At 36.9% G+C, this 17,204-nt stretch overlaps 1 protein-coding gene across 6 annotated transcripts in view; it reads left to right on the forward strand.

The window, feature by feature from the left end:
• Positions 1–17,204, forward strand: part of LOC121389865 (voltage-gated potassium channel subunit beta-2-like) — a 118,189-nt gene that overhangs the window by 46,237 nt on the left and 54,748 nt on the right. For all 6 annotated transcript variants that reach the window (XM_041521517.1, XM_041521512.1, XM_041521515.1 and 3 more), the window contains one exon: positions 5,516–5,559. In XM_041521517.1, coding sequence (XP_041377451.1) covers positions 5,516–5,559 — 44 coding nt within the window. The remainder of the gene's footprint in view (positions 1–5,515; positions 5,560–17,204) is intronic.

A 17,204-nucleotide genomic window follows, 5' to 3' on the forward strand; every position in this document is an offset into this window, starting at 1 on the left:
GATGTTGAGACTTTTCCGAGTTTGCATGGAAAAGATCCATATTGCTTTTGAATTTAAGAAGGTACAACACCATCATTCTCTGTGTTAATACTTTGGGACGTAGCCCAGTGGTAAAGCAGTCGCCCGATGTGCAGACAGTTTGGGATCGATCCCCATCGGTGAACTCGTTGGTCTATTTCTCGTTCCAGCCAGTGCACCATGACTGGTATACATCAAAGGCCATGGTATGTGCTATCCTGTCTGTGATAGTGCATATAAAATATCCCTTGCTACTAATGGAAAAATGTAGCTGGTTTCCTTTCTAGGACTCAAAATGACTAATTGTTTGACATCCAATAGCCGATGATTAATATATCAGTGTGCTCTAGTGGTGTCGTTAAACAAAACAAACTTAATAATTTGTATAAGTGTACGAAATAGGTCTTCATTAAAAGAAAAAAAATAAGTCCTTCACATCTCAAATGTGAAGACCACGATGTAGTTCAGTGGTAGACTCCCAACCAGTGCCCACATCTGGTATATCAAAGGCCATGGTATGTGCTGTCCTGTCTGGAAAAGTGCATATAGTAGATCCCTTGGTGCTAATAGAAAACAGTAGTGGGTTTCCTCTGTAATATGTACTGTCAAAATTTAAAAAAATCCAATAGCTGATTAATAAATCAATGTGCTCTAGTAGTGTAGTGTTGTCACTGAGCTACATCCCAGTGTTTGCCAGGAAAGGTGAGTTGTCACTTGTGATCTCCTCTACACTCACCTGGAAAGTTATAGAAGAGCAGTAAATTTATCACCTAGCAATAAAACTTATAATAAATTTTATTTGAAACGTTATCCCTCTGGTCCCATTGGACTATTTATCGTTCCAACCAGTGCTTTACAACTAGTGTAACAAAGACCATGAATGGTATGTGCTGTCTTGTTTGTGAGAAAGTGCATATACTGATGGAAAGAAATAGGGGAACATATCGAATTGTAGACCAAATTTAATTCACAACTAGTGTAGTAATGTCTGTATTTCATACCAAGTTGTAATTTGGGAATGAATGTCTGTGTGTTGAATGTGCTGCCTATATGTGCCCAGTCAACTTCTGACAATATCAGTTGATTTTTGATGCATTCATTATTTCTTGTTGCTATCTGTGTGATCCTTTATTTCTTTCCATCAGTATATTAAAGATCCCTTGTTGCTAATTAATCCAAAAGAATTGTCCATGGAGTGGTGGTAGCGGGTTTCCTCATGAATTCTCTGTGGTCTGTAAATATATTCCAGACACCACATGACCGTAATTACACTGTAATGAGGGCATCATTAAATAAAAAGTTTTTCTTTCTTTGAAACTTCATAGGGCGGAATGTAGCTCAGTGGTAAAATGCTCCCTTGATGTGCAGTCGGTCTAGGATCCATCCCTGTCAATAGACCCATTGGGCTATTGTTCATTCCAGCCAGTGCACCATGGCTGGTATATGAAAGGCCATGGTATGTGCTATCCTGTCTGTGAGATAGTGCATATATATAAAAGATCCCTTGCTACTAATGGAAAAAATTAGGGGTTTTTCTCTAAGATTATATGCCAAATTACCAAATGTTTGACATCCAATAACCGATTAATAAATCAATGTGCTCTAGTGGCGTCGTTAAACAAGACAAACTTTAACTTTGCTCATCTAGCTAGCACCATTTCAGGAGAGTGATCTTTAGCTCATCTTGATTTTGTTCACCATAAAGTTACCTTGTTTTGTTTAACAAAACCACTAGAGCACATTGATTCACTAATCATCGCCTATTGGATGTCAAACATTTGGTTATTCTGACATATAGTTTTAGAGAGGATACCCGTTACATTTTTAGAACTGTTAGTAGCAAGGGATCTTTTATATGCAAAATCCCACAGACAGGATAGTGCATACCATGGCCTTTGATATACCAGTCGTGGTGCACTGACTGGAGCAAAAATAGCCTAATGGCTCATTAGGCTATTTTTGCTCCAGTCAGTGCACCACGACTGGTATATCAAAGACCAACAGTTATCAATTCTAGACTGACTGCGCAGTAAGCAAGTGCTGTGTCGCAGGTTCGAACCACCTCAGTTTGGGCTTTTCTCGTTCCAACCATTGCACCACAACTGGTCAAAGGCCATGGTATGTTCTTTTCTGTCTGTGGGAAAGTTCATATAAAAAAAGATACCTTGCTGCTAATGGAAAAATGTAGCGGAATTCCTCTGATGCCCACAATGATTAATTAATAAATTTTCTCTAGTGGTGTTGTTAAACAAAACAAACTTTTTCTAGCGTAGCGCTTTACCACTGGGCTACTTCCCGCCCCTCCCTACACCATAAATGCATAAAGGAAAAACTAGCTTTCCAGGAAAATCCCTCAACAAAAACACACACAAAAAAACTGAAGAAAAAAGAGAAAACTGTTTTTACACACTGTGTGTTTAGTCAGGTACAAACAAACACCCGTTGATTTGATTATGATCTCCTTTGCAGTAAATTGAAATCTTCTGTGGAGCTTTGTGCCTGCTTTATGCCACTCAACTACAAAGAACAAGTCGTTTTAGCAATGTTTATATTTGTCAGCTAATTGCCGGAAATGATCCAATTACAGAGATAGTTGAGATTAGATGAAAAGATTATTTGGCCGATAACGTAAAAAGGTAATAACCGTTCCAATTATGAAGTGGCACTTTGAATCACATTTTACCTGTTCAAGTATGAGTTACAGTGTAAGAGTATGTACAGTCGGTTTACCTGTTCAAGTATGAGTTAAATGTAAGAGTATGTATAGTTGGTTTACCTGTTCACGTATGAGTTACAGTGTAAGAGTATGTACAGTCGGTTTACCTGTTCAAGTATGAGTTAAATGTAAGAGTATGTATAGTTGGTTTACCTGTTCACGTATGAGTTAAGTGTAAGAGTATGTACAGTCGGTTTACCTGTTCAAGTATGAGTTAAATGTAAGAGTATGTATAGTTGGTTTACCTGTTCACGTATGAGTTACAGTATAAGAGTATGTACAGTCGGTTTACCTGTTCAAGTATGAGTTACAGTGTAAAGAGTAGGTATAGTCTTTTTGATTAGCAACAAGGGATCTTTTATATGCACCATCCCTTAGACAGGATAACACATACCATGGCCTTTGATGTACCAACCGCACATCAAGCGAGCACTTTATCACTGGGCTATATCTGTCCCCCCCCCCCCCACACCACCTGTTTGTGGAAAAGGAAGAAATGTTTTATTTAACAACGCACTCAACACATTTTATTTACAGTTATATGGCGTCAGACATATGGATAAGGACAACACAGATATTGAAGGAGGAAACCTGCTGTCGCCACATCATGGGCTTCTCTTTTCGATTAGCAACAAGGGATCTATTATAATTATGCACCATCCCATAGATAGTATAGCACATACCACAGCCTTTGATGTACCGACCGTGCATCAAGCGAGTACTTTACCACTGGGCGACGTCTCACCCTCATCTCCTGTTTGTGGAAAGGTATCTAATGGAAAAGTATCTTAGCTGGTTTCCTCTGAAGTATTGCCAGTAGTCCATGATTAATGAATCAACATGCTCCAGTGGCAGGGCTCTAGATCTCACTAGGTTTGGCATACCAGGTTTTTCTGTGTTTTGCACATAGCATGGTCGTTTTATTTCATTCAGGGGCGGGATGTAGCCCAGTGGTACAGCGCTCGCTCGATGCATGGTCGGTCTGGGATCGATCCCCGTCGTTGAGCCCATTGGGCTATTTCACGTTCCAGCCAGTGCACCACAACAGGTATATATCAAAGGCCGTGGTATGTACTACCCTATCTGTGGGATGGCACACATAAAAGACCCCTTGCTGCTAATCGAAAAGAATAGCCCTTAAGAACTCGCTCTGGGATGGAGCTGATACCGGGCTGTGAACCGTGTATACCTACCAGCCTGGTCGTTTTAATGCAGTAATTGGGGTTTTATTTCAAAAAATTTACTTGATGCCCATGGCTTTTTACAAAACATTCAGAATTTTCCGTTTTCAATTCAAAAACATTTTACTAAGCTATATTAAGTTGGAATTTTGTGCAGTCTATAAAGTCCAGGAGCCAATTTCACAAAACATCGTAAGTTTACGCCTGTGACTGGCAGTTATACCGGGCATACATTTACACGTGTTTGGCATCCATTTCACAAAGAAAAGTACATCATTACGAAAATGAAGTATTTGAAGGACACAGCGGAAATGTGTACTTCTAACTGTATTTATTGTACTGTAACAGTAATAAGAATTGTGGATTAGTCATAGATTTACTTTACATGCAAAACTAGGCTAACAATGTTTAGTGAAATTGGGCCATGATAAAATGATTGATGTACTGAAGAATGAATGCTGTTAATGGTTAATGTTTCATTCCACAGGTGTCTAAGTACTCATTGCTCATATATATCATTAGCCACAAGCATTGAAAGCTTTTTGTTTGCCTTGAACCATATCTAAGGGAGTTAAATCTACATCTAGTCGACAGTGTTTGCCTCATGTCTTTAGATTGAGGGATCAAAATCCCTGATTGTTTACCCCCCCCCCCCCCCCCCATCCCATCCCAGCCAGTGCTTTACAACTGGTATAGCAAACTCCATAGTATGTGCTATCCTGTTTATGGAAAAGTGCATAATATAAAAGATACCTTGTTGATAATAAACCTTGATAAAGTGTATTGGAGGTGTGTTCTGTTGCCAAATGTTTATTTAACATTTCTTTAACATTCCTATACTTAAAAATTTGTCTTTAGTCACTAAAAAATATAAACTGAATTCCTTGTCTTGAAGGAAGAAAGGAAGGAAATGTTTTATTTAACGACAGTCAACACATTTTATTTACGCTTATATTTGTCGTCGGACATGATTATGGACCACACAGATATTGAGAGAAGAAACGTGCTGTCGCCACTTCATGGGCTATTCTTTTCGATTAGCAGCAAGGGTTCTTTTATATGCACCATCCCACAGACAGGATAATACATATGAGAAATAGCCCAATAGGCCCACCGACGGGAATCAATCCTAGATCGATTGTGCATCAGGCGAGCGCTGTACCACTGAGCTACATCCCGCCCCCTACATCCCGCTATCCTGTCTGTGCAATGGTGCATTTAAAAGATCCCTTGCTACTAATGGAAAAACTATAGCGGGTTTCCTCTCTAAGACTCAAAATTACTAAATGTTTGACATCCAGTAGCTGATGATCAGTATATCAATGTGCTCTAGTAGTGTCGTTAAACTAAACAATTTTGTTTTCCTTGTCTAGAATATTAGAGGTTAGCTGCCATAACAGGCTGCTTCCAGAATATCCGTAAAGCCATGAATATTATATTTATAATTTTCCAGTTTTTCCATACATTTTATATACACAGGTTGGAATGGGAAAAACTGAGTCTGCCAAGGGGCTTCAAGCAGTAAGGTCTCAAAATGGATATTCATATAAAAATAGTTTTACATTTATTATTATTATTATTAATTTTTTTTTTTCCACAGAAACCTTGGCAAGTCAGGACTCAAAGTATCAAACATTGGTTTTGGTAAGTACATGATTCCTTTGTTAAATAGATGTAAATTTTAAATCAAGATCAACCATTAGCATATTCAAAATGATATAAAAGTGCAAGACAATTCACTCATTAAACTCTCACTCTCACTCTCAGTCGCTGATCCTTCTCTCTCTGTCTGAATCTTTTTCTCTCAAAATGAAAAGATGTACTTATTTTTTATGTTTCCTGTGAAAAAGAGAGAAAAAAGAGGATTATATCATCATGTAATGGAGTATCTTGATACTAACAGTAACAGGAAATGAAAGCAGCATTTCAGCCAAATGATTCTACTCTGATATTGATTTTGTATGGCCATCTGTAAGAAAATGATAATTAAACTACATTTAGAAAATTGAGTGTGTGGCATTGATATTTTTACCATTTGCAGGATACTCTTTGTATGTTTCCAGGTTACAAATTTAGCAGGATTTGGTAAATAGCAGAATTTGGGTTGGAAGTGTAATATGAGATTGAATTCCAAAATATCTAATAATTTTAACGATTCCAGTTTTTTTAATGAGCTGAATGGCTAAAAAATGATGGTACATGTACATATACATTAATTTTGAATTCGCTTTTTGGTGAATTATTAATGAAATATGAGAGAGAGATAGGTAGAGAGGGAGGGAGCGGTAGAGAGGGAGGGAGGGGGAGAGAGGGAGGGGGAGAGAGGGAGGGAGGGGGAGAGAAATCACTTCACAAATTGTGATGTAAAGACAATAAGCTGTAAGAAAGTAAGTTTGTTTTGTTTAACGACACCACTAGAGCACTATTAATCATCTGTTATTGGATGTCAAACATTTGTTAATTCTGACAAAAAGTCTTAGAGAAAAAACCTGCAACATTTTTCCATTTGCAGCAAGGGATTATTTATATGCACCTTTCCACAGGCAAGATGGCACATACCACCGCTTTTGATAGAACAGTCATGATGTACTGGCTTGAATGAAAAATAGCCCATTGGCCCATCAACGGGGACTGATCCTAGACCGACTGCTATAGATATTATTGGTACATGTATATTGATATATATTATAATTAAAAAGGACAATAATACGTATCATGATACACTCTGCCTGTACCGATACACTGGGTAATTTCCGAAAGTGTCCATTGTTAATAGAATATATGAGTCTTAGCAATCTATCACTATTGTGCACAGTGTAAATAAATCATGGCAGACTACAGTAAACATTCCTACTCAGAGGAAATGATTAACCAGGGCTTTTACATTATGGTAGATCCACACAAATGGCTAGTGATATTCATAGTAAATAACAAATTTCGCTATGCCTGACGACTAATGAAATTTGTTTCGGTCAAATGTTGCAGTTAAGTCTATTTTGTAAATATAAATATCGTACCAATGTAACAGCATTTGATTTGTTCCAAAACTGACGACAAACAGCTGTATGGTTCAGGACAATGGCATTTTATTCAACATCCTACATAAAGTATTTTTAAAACCCTGAAACAATCAAAACATTAAATTAAAATACAACAAGAATATAATACATGACATTATGATAAGAAATACATATATATGAAACATGACATTTCCTAGACTGTCATAAATAATTAAACATATGTATCGAATCACATATCACTAATACATGGTTCCTATCAAACAATATATTCACAATACACATGACATGACACCATCTGTTATTCCTTTACACAGTTATACAATCCATACTTTCCTAATACATTCACTACTAATGTTTAACACATTCATATACATTACAACGTCATAAAAATATACACATAACAACAGTCATGTACATACCAAGTGTGTGTAACTAAGGTTGTAACACCTGGCCGGTAACTGACACACGCATTCAGAAATAGCGATCTAAATAAAATAATAAAACGCACTAAGTATCGTACAAACACTATAATCCAAAGTCCATAATTATATTAATAGTCATAGATAAAATAAACTCTTCTGAGATAATACAAACTGTGCAAACATCTTACTCTCAGTTAACTATCACACCATAATTAATTTAACATTAAAACCCATTAGTATTTAGTGATAAGAAATCATAATATTAATTACATTACCATTTAGACATTAGAACTTAATTTAATATACTTCATCTGTCATTTAATTACTTTAGATAAATATATTTGCAGAAGAGTTATTTTACGTATTAATACATTATATTATAATGTACCGACTTAATCCACAAACATTAATTTACATTTAGTACCTGCCTGTAAACAAATACACTAGATAAGAAACATGAATACTACAAATAACCAATACAAACAACTAACCTTAGAAATCCTCTAAGAATACGACATCACAGCAATAGTGACAATATCATTTCCACACTGAGAACAATAGCTCTCAGTATTTATGCTGAAGATTATATAACTAGAAGCTGGACAGAAACACCAAGACAGAATACCAGCTTACAGTAGACCCAAGCTTGAAAGTTTAGAACAAAGGACAGACGCAGTGCAAGAATGCAAGTGCTATTGTTAGGTGCTTGTGCAAGATTCATGCTTATGTTTTTAATCAACATATCACCAGTTAACAGCTGACCGAAATAGAGCACCTGGAATAAAGAAGCTATATTAAAAGTAAATAATTAAATTAAAGGAGCACTATCCTTTTCAGAATTACCCAAAAGAGACATTGGATTAATTAGGTATAGTAAACATTAAAAACATAACATACAATGACTACCTGTAAATAACAATAATTTAATTAGTTACAGGAAACATTACAAATATTATAAAATACTATTATATACAGATAAAACTCTATATTGCCACACCCTCACCCCCACCCCACAATGTTAGTGTTTTTACGATATATCTCTCTCTTTAGGTGACATATCCAATTTTTACTATTATTAACTTAAAGTAAAGTAGGGCTAGTGAAATTTTAATTGTGGCTAGTAAATGTTATAAATCACTGATCCCATGGCTAGTGGATTTTATAAATCACTGATCCTATGGCTAGTGGATTTTATAAATCACTGATCCTATGGCTAGTAAATGTTTTAAATCACTGATCCTATGGCTAGTGGATTTTATAAATCACTGATCCTATGGCTAGTGGATTTTATAAATCACTGATCCTATGGCTAGTGGATTTTATAAATCACTGATCCCATGGCTAGTGGATTTTATAAATCACTGATCCCATGGCTAGTGGATTTTATAAATCACTGATCCCATGGCTAGTGGATTTTATAAATCACTGATCCCATGGCTAGTGGATTTTATAAATCACTGATCCCATGGCTAGTGGATTTTATAAATCACTGATCCCATGGCTAGTGGATTTTATAAATCACTGATCCCATGGCTAGTGGATTTTATAAATCACTGATCCCATGGCTAGTGGATTTTATAAATCACTGATCCCATGGCTAGTGGATTTTATAAATCACTGATCCCATGGCTAGTGGATTTTATAAATCACTGATCCTATGGCTAGTGGATTTTATAAAAATTCTAGAAGCTCTGGTCAACATTATTGAAAAGACGTCACTGTAAAAACTGAGTTGACTTACTTACACTGGGCTATTTCTCATTCCAGCCAGTGCACCACAACTGGTATACCAAAGGCTGTGGTATGTGCTATCCTGCCTGGGATGGTGCATATAAAAAGATCCCTTGCTGCATTAGAAAAAATGTAGCAGGTTTCCTCTGATGACTACGGGTCAGACTTACCAAATGTTTGACATCCAACAGCCGATGATTAATTAATCAATGTGCTCTAGTGGTGTTGTTAAACAAAAGAAACAGAGGAAGAAGTTAACATTATTGAAAAGACTGAGTTAACTTACTGTGTGTTTCAAAATTTAAATGAATCTCAGCTTGTATCAGGAGTTTCCTTTATTATATCTGATGCCTTCCATAATTTAAAATAGTGCTGAAGCTGTTGTAAATAATATATTATGATACATATTTTCATAATGCCCATCCTAGACCGACCGCTCATCAGGAGAACGCTTTACCACTGGGCTATGTCCCACCCATAGTGATAATTTTCCTACCTGGACATTGACCAATATGTAAACTGTAGTAGAAAATGAGGTTGCTGATGGTAACTAAGGTGAATGTCAAGTGTAATTGAACTACTGGCATGTTACAGCCATCACTACGGCATCACTATGCTTATTGGCAACTGTTCCAGCCATTTATTGTTTCAAAGAAATTCCCAGCCTCTGATAGCCACTTAAAAGACAGGTAAACAACTCATAGAGTTTCCAAAACATTGCCCCACCTTGCTGTGCTGTCATAATGTGTGTTAATTCTCTCCATTTCACAACTGTTTGATCTCAGTTTCGTTCCATTTAAGTTAAGGGGAAAAAAATGTTTTTTAGATTTTCATTACTGCATGTGTCAATCTCTACTACCCACTTGCCACCATGGTGGGTTTTTTTGGTGTTTTTTTTTAATAAAATTAAAATATATTGTTATAACAAAAATTTTACAAAAAGGAGAAAAGTTTTACCATTGGTGAAAATCATCCATATCACACACACACACACCCTCCCCCCCCCCCCCCCCCCCCCCCCGCACTTAAGATTGCTACTGAAACCCCCAATAATCCCATTGGCACAAGTTTCAGAAGAAAAGGGGCTGGGTTTGGGGCTGGTCGTAGTAGTGTTTTATTGTTATGAGATCTGAAACAGAATAATGATTTCTTCCATACTTACTCATAACGAGGAATACTTTCAAAAATGTCATATCTACATTTTCAGTCATTCTGTATAAAAAGAAAGAAAAACAAAAGGCATTTGAAAGTTATTTGAATAAAATAAAACCCCACCCTCTACTTATTTTGAATGTTATATAATTCTATCTGTGAATCATGCTTCCTTCCAGACTTATTCATATCAACGGGTATAGTACTCGCAAAAATGCATTTGAAAGTTATTTCAATTAAAAAAAGCCCCCTACTTAATTTAAACGTTATAATTCTATCATTTTGATTCCATTCCACCTTTCTTCTGAAGCCTTAGCCAGAAGAAACACATATTATGGTGTTTGATATCTTTTATAAACAGTCACTGTGGTCAGTGGCCACAGGTTTGGACTAGTATCCACAAACTTGAGCCAGTTGGCCTCTTGTGTATATATTTATAGGTGTAGTGATAGGGATGCAGAACCTGTGTGGCAACAAGAAGGCATTTTACACATACGTGTCAATAACAAGATGCCAAATGAATAAACACACTACCACTGCTGGCTAGAAAAACACTGTTACTGGCAACATTTCTACATCTGCCAAGTTTAGAGGGTTTTTGTTATCCTGTAGCTCAGAAGACTTCAGAAACGTAGTCTAGTGGTAAGGTGCTCGTCTGATGTGGGGTCCTAGGCTATTTTTTGTTCCGGTCAAATTTCTACGTCTGCCAAGTTAGAGGCTTTTCATTATCCTGTAGTTCAGAAGAGTCCAGAAACGTAGCCCAGTGGTAAAGTGCTAGCCTTGTTCTAAGATTGATCCCTATCCAGTGTTCGAGATTAAAGGTATCCCGATATCCCGGGGATACCAGAATTTAATTTTGGATACCAGACTTCAAGAATCCAGTATCCCACCAGGATGCCATATAATACTAAATTCTCAGGTAGGATACCAGATTTTGAAATGTTAGTATCCAACTGGGATACTGGCCAAAACTTTTAATCTCAAACACTGCTATCGGTGGGCCCATTACGCTATTTCTCATTCTGGCCAATTCTCCACAACTAATGTAACCACTGCTGGCTAGAAAATCACTGTTACTGGCAAACATCTACCAAGTTCAGAGTGTTTTCATTTCCATGTCGCTCAGAAGATTCATGTAGAAATGTAGCCCAGTGGTATAGCACTCATCTAGGATCGATCCCCAAAGGTGGACCCCTTAGGCTATTTTTTGTTTCAGCCAATGTTCCACAACTGGTGTAACTACTGCTGACTAGAAAAATACAGTTACTCACAAATTTTTTACATCTGCTAAGTACTCGCCTGATGCGCGGTCGGTCTGGGATCGATCCCAGTTGGTGGGCCCATTAGGGTATTTCTCATCCCAGCTGAAGCTCCACAACTGGTGAACAAATGCTGTAGAATGTATATGCACTATCCTGTCAGTGGGATTGGTGCATATAAAAGATTCCTTGCTGCTAATCAAAATGAGTAGTTCGTTAAATGGTGGCTGTGCATTTCCTAACTAATTATTTTTGTGGTCCTCCCTCATTAAATAAAATATTTCTTTGTTTCTTTCTATCCAAACACCACTCCAGTGGTTGTGTCCTAAGTTTTAACAATAAACAGAATTACCAGAACCAAATGTTTGACATCCAACTGCTGATGATGAATTAATGTGCTTTAGTGATGCCATTAAGCAAAATAAACTTGAATGAAATAGGTAAGATAGTGTTTTTAAAACATGAAGAAGCATGATGTGTGTTTATTTTGTTGGAGGGAGAGGGGGGGGGGGGGGGAACAAACAGAAGTTTTGCTTGGGATGAAAACTCATTATAGTCCCTTTACTATATGGATTGATGGATCATTTAAAAAAAGACATTAATTTCAGGAGGCTTGTTAGCATACCACGTTTATACGTAATTATGATATGAGACAGTAAGTAAGCAGTCAGTACATTGGTTTGTTTATTGGAGGGTGTGTAATAAAACTAATAGACAATGAGATACTGGTATAGCTTAGCTTGTAACAGTAACAGGTGGAGGTAATTCATGAGGAAAAAACAACAAACACAGTGTCATGGAGATGATATTTCCTCATTGTGATACATATAAATCTTTATAAGTGCTATGATTACAGAGTGTTGTATATGATTGGATGGGTGGATGGATGGATGGATGGATGGATGGATGAATGGATGAATGGATGGATGAATAGATGGATGAATGATGGATGGACAGATTGATGGGTGATGGATAGATGGATGAATGATGGACGGATGGGTCTTGGATGAATAGATGGATGAATGATGGATAGATAGATGGATTGATGGGGTGGATAGGTCTTGTGTGGATGGATGATGGATAAATGGACAGATGTGTTCATGTATCAGAACGTGATATCAAAGATACAAACAATGTATCATGCACCAACACAGAAGATTCAAACTAAAAGGTGGCACAATTAGAATATTCACCATTTCTATTTCCATCCACAGACAGGCAAACAAGACAATATAACTGACAGATCACAGACTAGTACAAATGATTTAAGATTCAGAATGCATAAATAATCCCATGCAGAAACGCACTCAACAAGTGAAAGTTGTTACAGTAATAGAAACAGACAAATAATATAAACCATGAAAATTACTGCAAGTGACTGGTCAGTAAGCATGTTTTTCAAAATAAAGATTGGTTTCAACGACTGAGAATAAGAGTAAGTAATAGACTAGCAAACAGTAACACCCATCACCCCTCAACCCCCCCACAAAAACCCCCCCACAAAAACAAACCCCAACAACAAAAACCCAACCCAACAAAACCAACTCAACCCCCCCCCAACCCCCCCCCCCCCCCCCCCCCCAAAACAATTAGAATTCGTAATAAGCAAGGTTAAACTGTTGCTTGCCAAATTCGAATTAAAGTTGAACTTGGCAAATATATTTCATTATTAATTGGCCAAAAAGCTAATTAAAAAATCATCTATCATTTATAGATATACATGTACCACCATTTTTACTGTTTGGCTAAATGAAACTTGAATTTGGCCACAGATTTTCTTTTTAGCAAATTCGCCAAATTGCTAATATTGTTATTTATCTGCTTGGGCCTAAACCCTGAACAAGTATCAATGTATGTATGTATATGCACATGTGTCTGTGTTTGTGTTTGTGTTTGTGTTTGTGTGTGTGTGTGTGTACGTGTGTGTGTTAATGATGGGAATTGGTTGGGATTTTATCGGTTATAATCAGTTGGCACCAACCGATCGACTTTTGATTACATAATCGGTTAGAATTCCATGACCATATAAGAAGTCTTTGAATTATAAGGACCATGTACCTGTTGTGTGCACCCTGCAAATGGTTAATTGTACCTTTATTAACTATTTAATATAATTTTTCTTTATGTACACATGAAAACAAACCCAAACCACTTTATATTTCCATCAATGTTTTCATCTAAACTGGAGGAACAGTTACAGTTAACATTTTTCCACACAATCGATTATGGATTTTTATAATCGATCATCACATCGTAAGAGCCAATCCGATCAATTTTCAGTTATAATCAATCATTGGAACACCACTAGTATTTGTTTGTGTGTGTTTGTTTGTGTGTGTTTGTTTGTGTGTGTATATGTGTGTGCACGTGCCTGCGTGTGCGTGTGTCTATGTGTGAATATGTGTGTTTCTGTGTGTATGCCCATGTTATAATCGATCATTGGAACACCACTAGTGTTTGTTTGTGTGTGCGTGTGTGTGCGTGATGTAATTGATTATGTAATTTACAGCCGAGCTAACTATGCTACATGTATGTAACAGGTGCACGAGCTATGCACTCTAAGTCCTGAAGTTAAAATACCTTGGGGAGAAAATAAACGTATTAGCCACGTGTTTAGCAGCCAGATTCGTGTTGGAAAACATTGACGGAGGTCTTATTGCTGGGCCAATTTCTCGCACAAATATCGGGATAATAGTACTTTAGATTTCTGTTTGATCACATTTCCATCAGTGCCACCTGCGGTGTGTGCATAAGCTGCGACCTTGGAATAATCTGTAATTCCTCGACAGTTTTCGTCTCGAATAAATATTTGGTAAAAATCTCAGTTAATAATTGTTTAATTATAAGATAAGTACTAGAACAAACAGGAATAGCCTTCGAGAGATTGATTAATTGATTGATTGATTGATTGATAGATTGATTTCTGCTTATTTCCGTGCTTATATCCAATTAAGGTTCAATCATGTTCTGGGTACACACCTCAGCTATCTGAACTGTGTCCAGGACAGTGGGTTAGTGGTTGGTTGTCATACACCTACCCATTGAGTCGTAAAACTCGCTCTAGGTGGGAGCCGGTAGTGGGATGCGAACCCAGTACCTACCAGCCTTAAGTCTGATGGGGCTCAGCCACTACACCACCAAGACGGAGGTTACGAGAGAGATTCGATTCAGTTAACTTTTTATGCATTGTTAAAACATCGCCATTTAAGGATAGCTATCACTCCCATTCCCCATCACTCTTAACCTGTGAATTTATATGGTATCAGAATTTGTAATATCTTAAATAGCTCCCCATAATCTAAGTTAGGGGAGCAATTAATCACTCCCATCAGTTTTTTTCATGTCGAGGTCAGATTGTTTTTTCAATTTAATATAATATTTATTTGAAAACACCAAGTAACACATTTTAACTACAGCTGTTTGGTATCTGACATTGATTAACGTAAATGTTTTATACATTGTTTTTTGTTTTGCTCCCCCCCACCCAAGTATAATGCAAAACACATACAGTATGAAAAAAGGAAAGAAAAAAAAGGAAATTAAAACAGGGAACACAATGTATAAAAATTTAAACATGCTTAACTTTTATAAAATTATTTTTGCATAATAATGAAACACAAAGTAACAAAAAAAGGAGCTGTTGTGTGGTGTGTGTGTATTTTTTGTTTACCCCTGTATAATGCAAAAAATATTAAATATGAAAACAAAAGAAGGAAATTAAAATGGAATATAGTGTATACAAATTTAAACATGCTTAACTTTTATAAAATTATTTTTGCATATCAATCAAGCACAAAGTAACAAACAAAATAAAAAGAGGTGAACTCATTAACTAGCCTCACATGGAATTCTTCTTTATGTCAAAAATAAATGATCTAATACCTATTAGCAAAAGCAGACGGGAAAGAAAAAAGAAAGAAGAAGATTTTTTTTTTTTAAAATCCCACAACAAAAAGCTGAGAAACTATTGGAACATACATGTATTTCACTACAGCACCTGATGCTCTGGGTTACCTGTTGCTGATAATGATCTTGTAGCGGCAATTACCCGAAGGTGAGAATTTCACCTAGCCTGGAATTCCCAGTCTAATTCCGCAAGTGCCAAAACAAATGTTCCCAAAAATAACTGTTTTTCCCAGGACTGTGGGTAATGGTCTTCGGGGCAATGAATGTAATGGGGAAGTTTTAAGGGGTTGTTAAAAGCTAATTCTGCCATGACTGGTTTCGGCTTGGTAATGGCAGTTAATGGTGACAGTGTGTGTGTGTGTGTGTGTGTGTGTGTGTGTGTGTGTGTGTGTGTGTGTGTGTGTGTGTGTGTGTGTGAAAGGCACATAGGCAAGAGGATGTTTAAATCTGTTTAAATTTGTTTAAAATCTGTCTTTACTATAGTAATGAATTTTACTATAGTAATGAATTGTAATATTAATTAAAAATAATAATAATCAAAATTGTAATGATAAATAATAATAAAATAAAAATAATAATACAAAATGAAATGGAAGTTATTAAAAAAAAAAAAATAGAATTTTATATTTTAAATGTTAAAATAACAATATTCAGTTTTATGGAAATGAAAAGAATATTTGTTTAATGGACTTCAGCACTTTTTAAACTGGATGTTTGGTGTCTAACATAATGGGTGTTCTCATTATGCTATTAGAGCCACAACGACTTGTCACATGCTATTGAAGTGTACTGTGATAACACCTGAATCGGAACACAGACGATTAGTCACTATGACAAATCACATGTAACCAGAGAAAGAGAGAGAGAGAGAGAGAGAGAGAGAGAGAGAGAGAGAGAGAGAGGGAGAGAGAGAGAGAGGGAGGAGAGAGGAGAGGACGGACGGACGGACGGAGAGAGGGAGGGGAGGGGGGGTGACGGAGATACGGAGAGAGGGGAGGGAGGGAGAGAGACAGACAGACAGACACAGAGAGAGAGAGAAAGAGAGGGGAGAGAGAAAGACATAGACAGAGAGACAGAGAGACAGAGAAAGTGAAAGGACAAGACTGATTTTGCCACATAGGCTCCTTCTGTCAGAAGAGCAACAAGCAGTAATCTTTGATATACATTTCACAGTTGACAGGACAATACATAACACAGCCTTTGATATACCTATAGTGGGGTATGATTCGGATGGGGAATTACAGGGTGGGTAAGGGTTGTGGGTGATCGATCCTGTGACCTGTCACACATCAGGTGAGCTAACTACCACTGAACTGCATCCCTCAGGACTGTGATCATATAGTCAGGCTTTCTGCCAGAGGGTTCAACAGGTATGGCGCCAAACCCAAAACATTTTGCAGATTTTTTTTTTTTTTTAAGTTAACCTTTTGACCAAATTAATTACCATTATCATTACTATATGATTTTCTTAACCCTAACTCTAAACCTAACCCATTTTCTTTCTAGGGGACAGCAGGGTCATGCAGCACACACAATGTAAATATTTAATTCCATAGTGCCATACCCAAAAATTTCTTTCTGGCAGAAACCCTGATAGTGAGAGGACAGATGTAATCTAGTGGTAGACAGCTCACTTGAGGATGGCAAACACTCAGTATTATATCAGGCCTATGGAAGTTGCAAGAATATGTTCATGTGTCACTTGTGCAAGTCTAGTTTTGTGCGACCTATTTATCATTCACACATTATATTTAGGGCAGCATTTATAAGATCATGGATTTTGCAGAAACAAAATTGTT

The sequence above is a fragment of the Gigantopelta aegis genome, chromosome 15 (assembly GCF_016097555.1).
Source record: "Gigantopelta aegis isolate Gae_Host chromosome 15, Gae_host_genome, whole genome shotgun sequence".
Classification (NCBI taxonomy): Eukaryota; Metazoa; Mollusca; class Gastropoda; order Neomphalida; family Peltospiridae; genus Gigantopelta; species Gigantopelta aegis.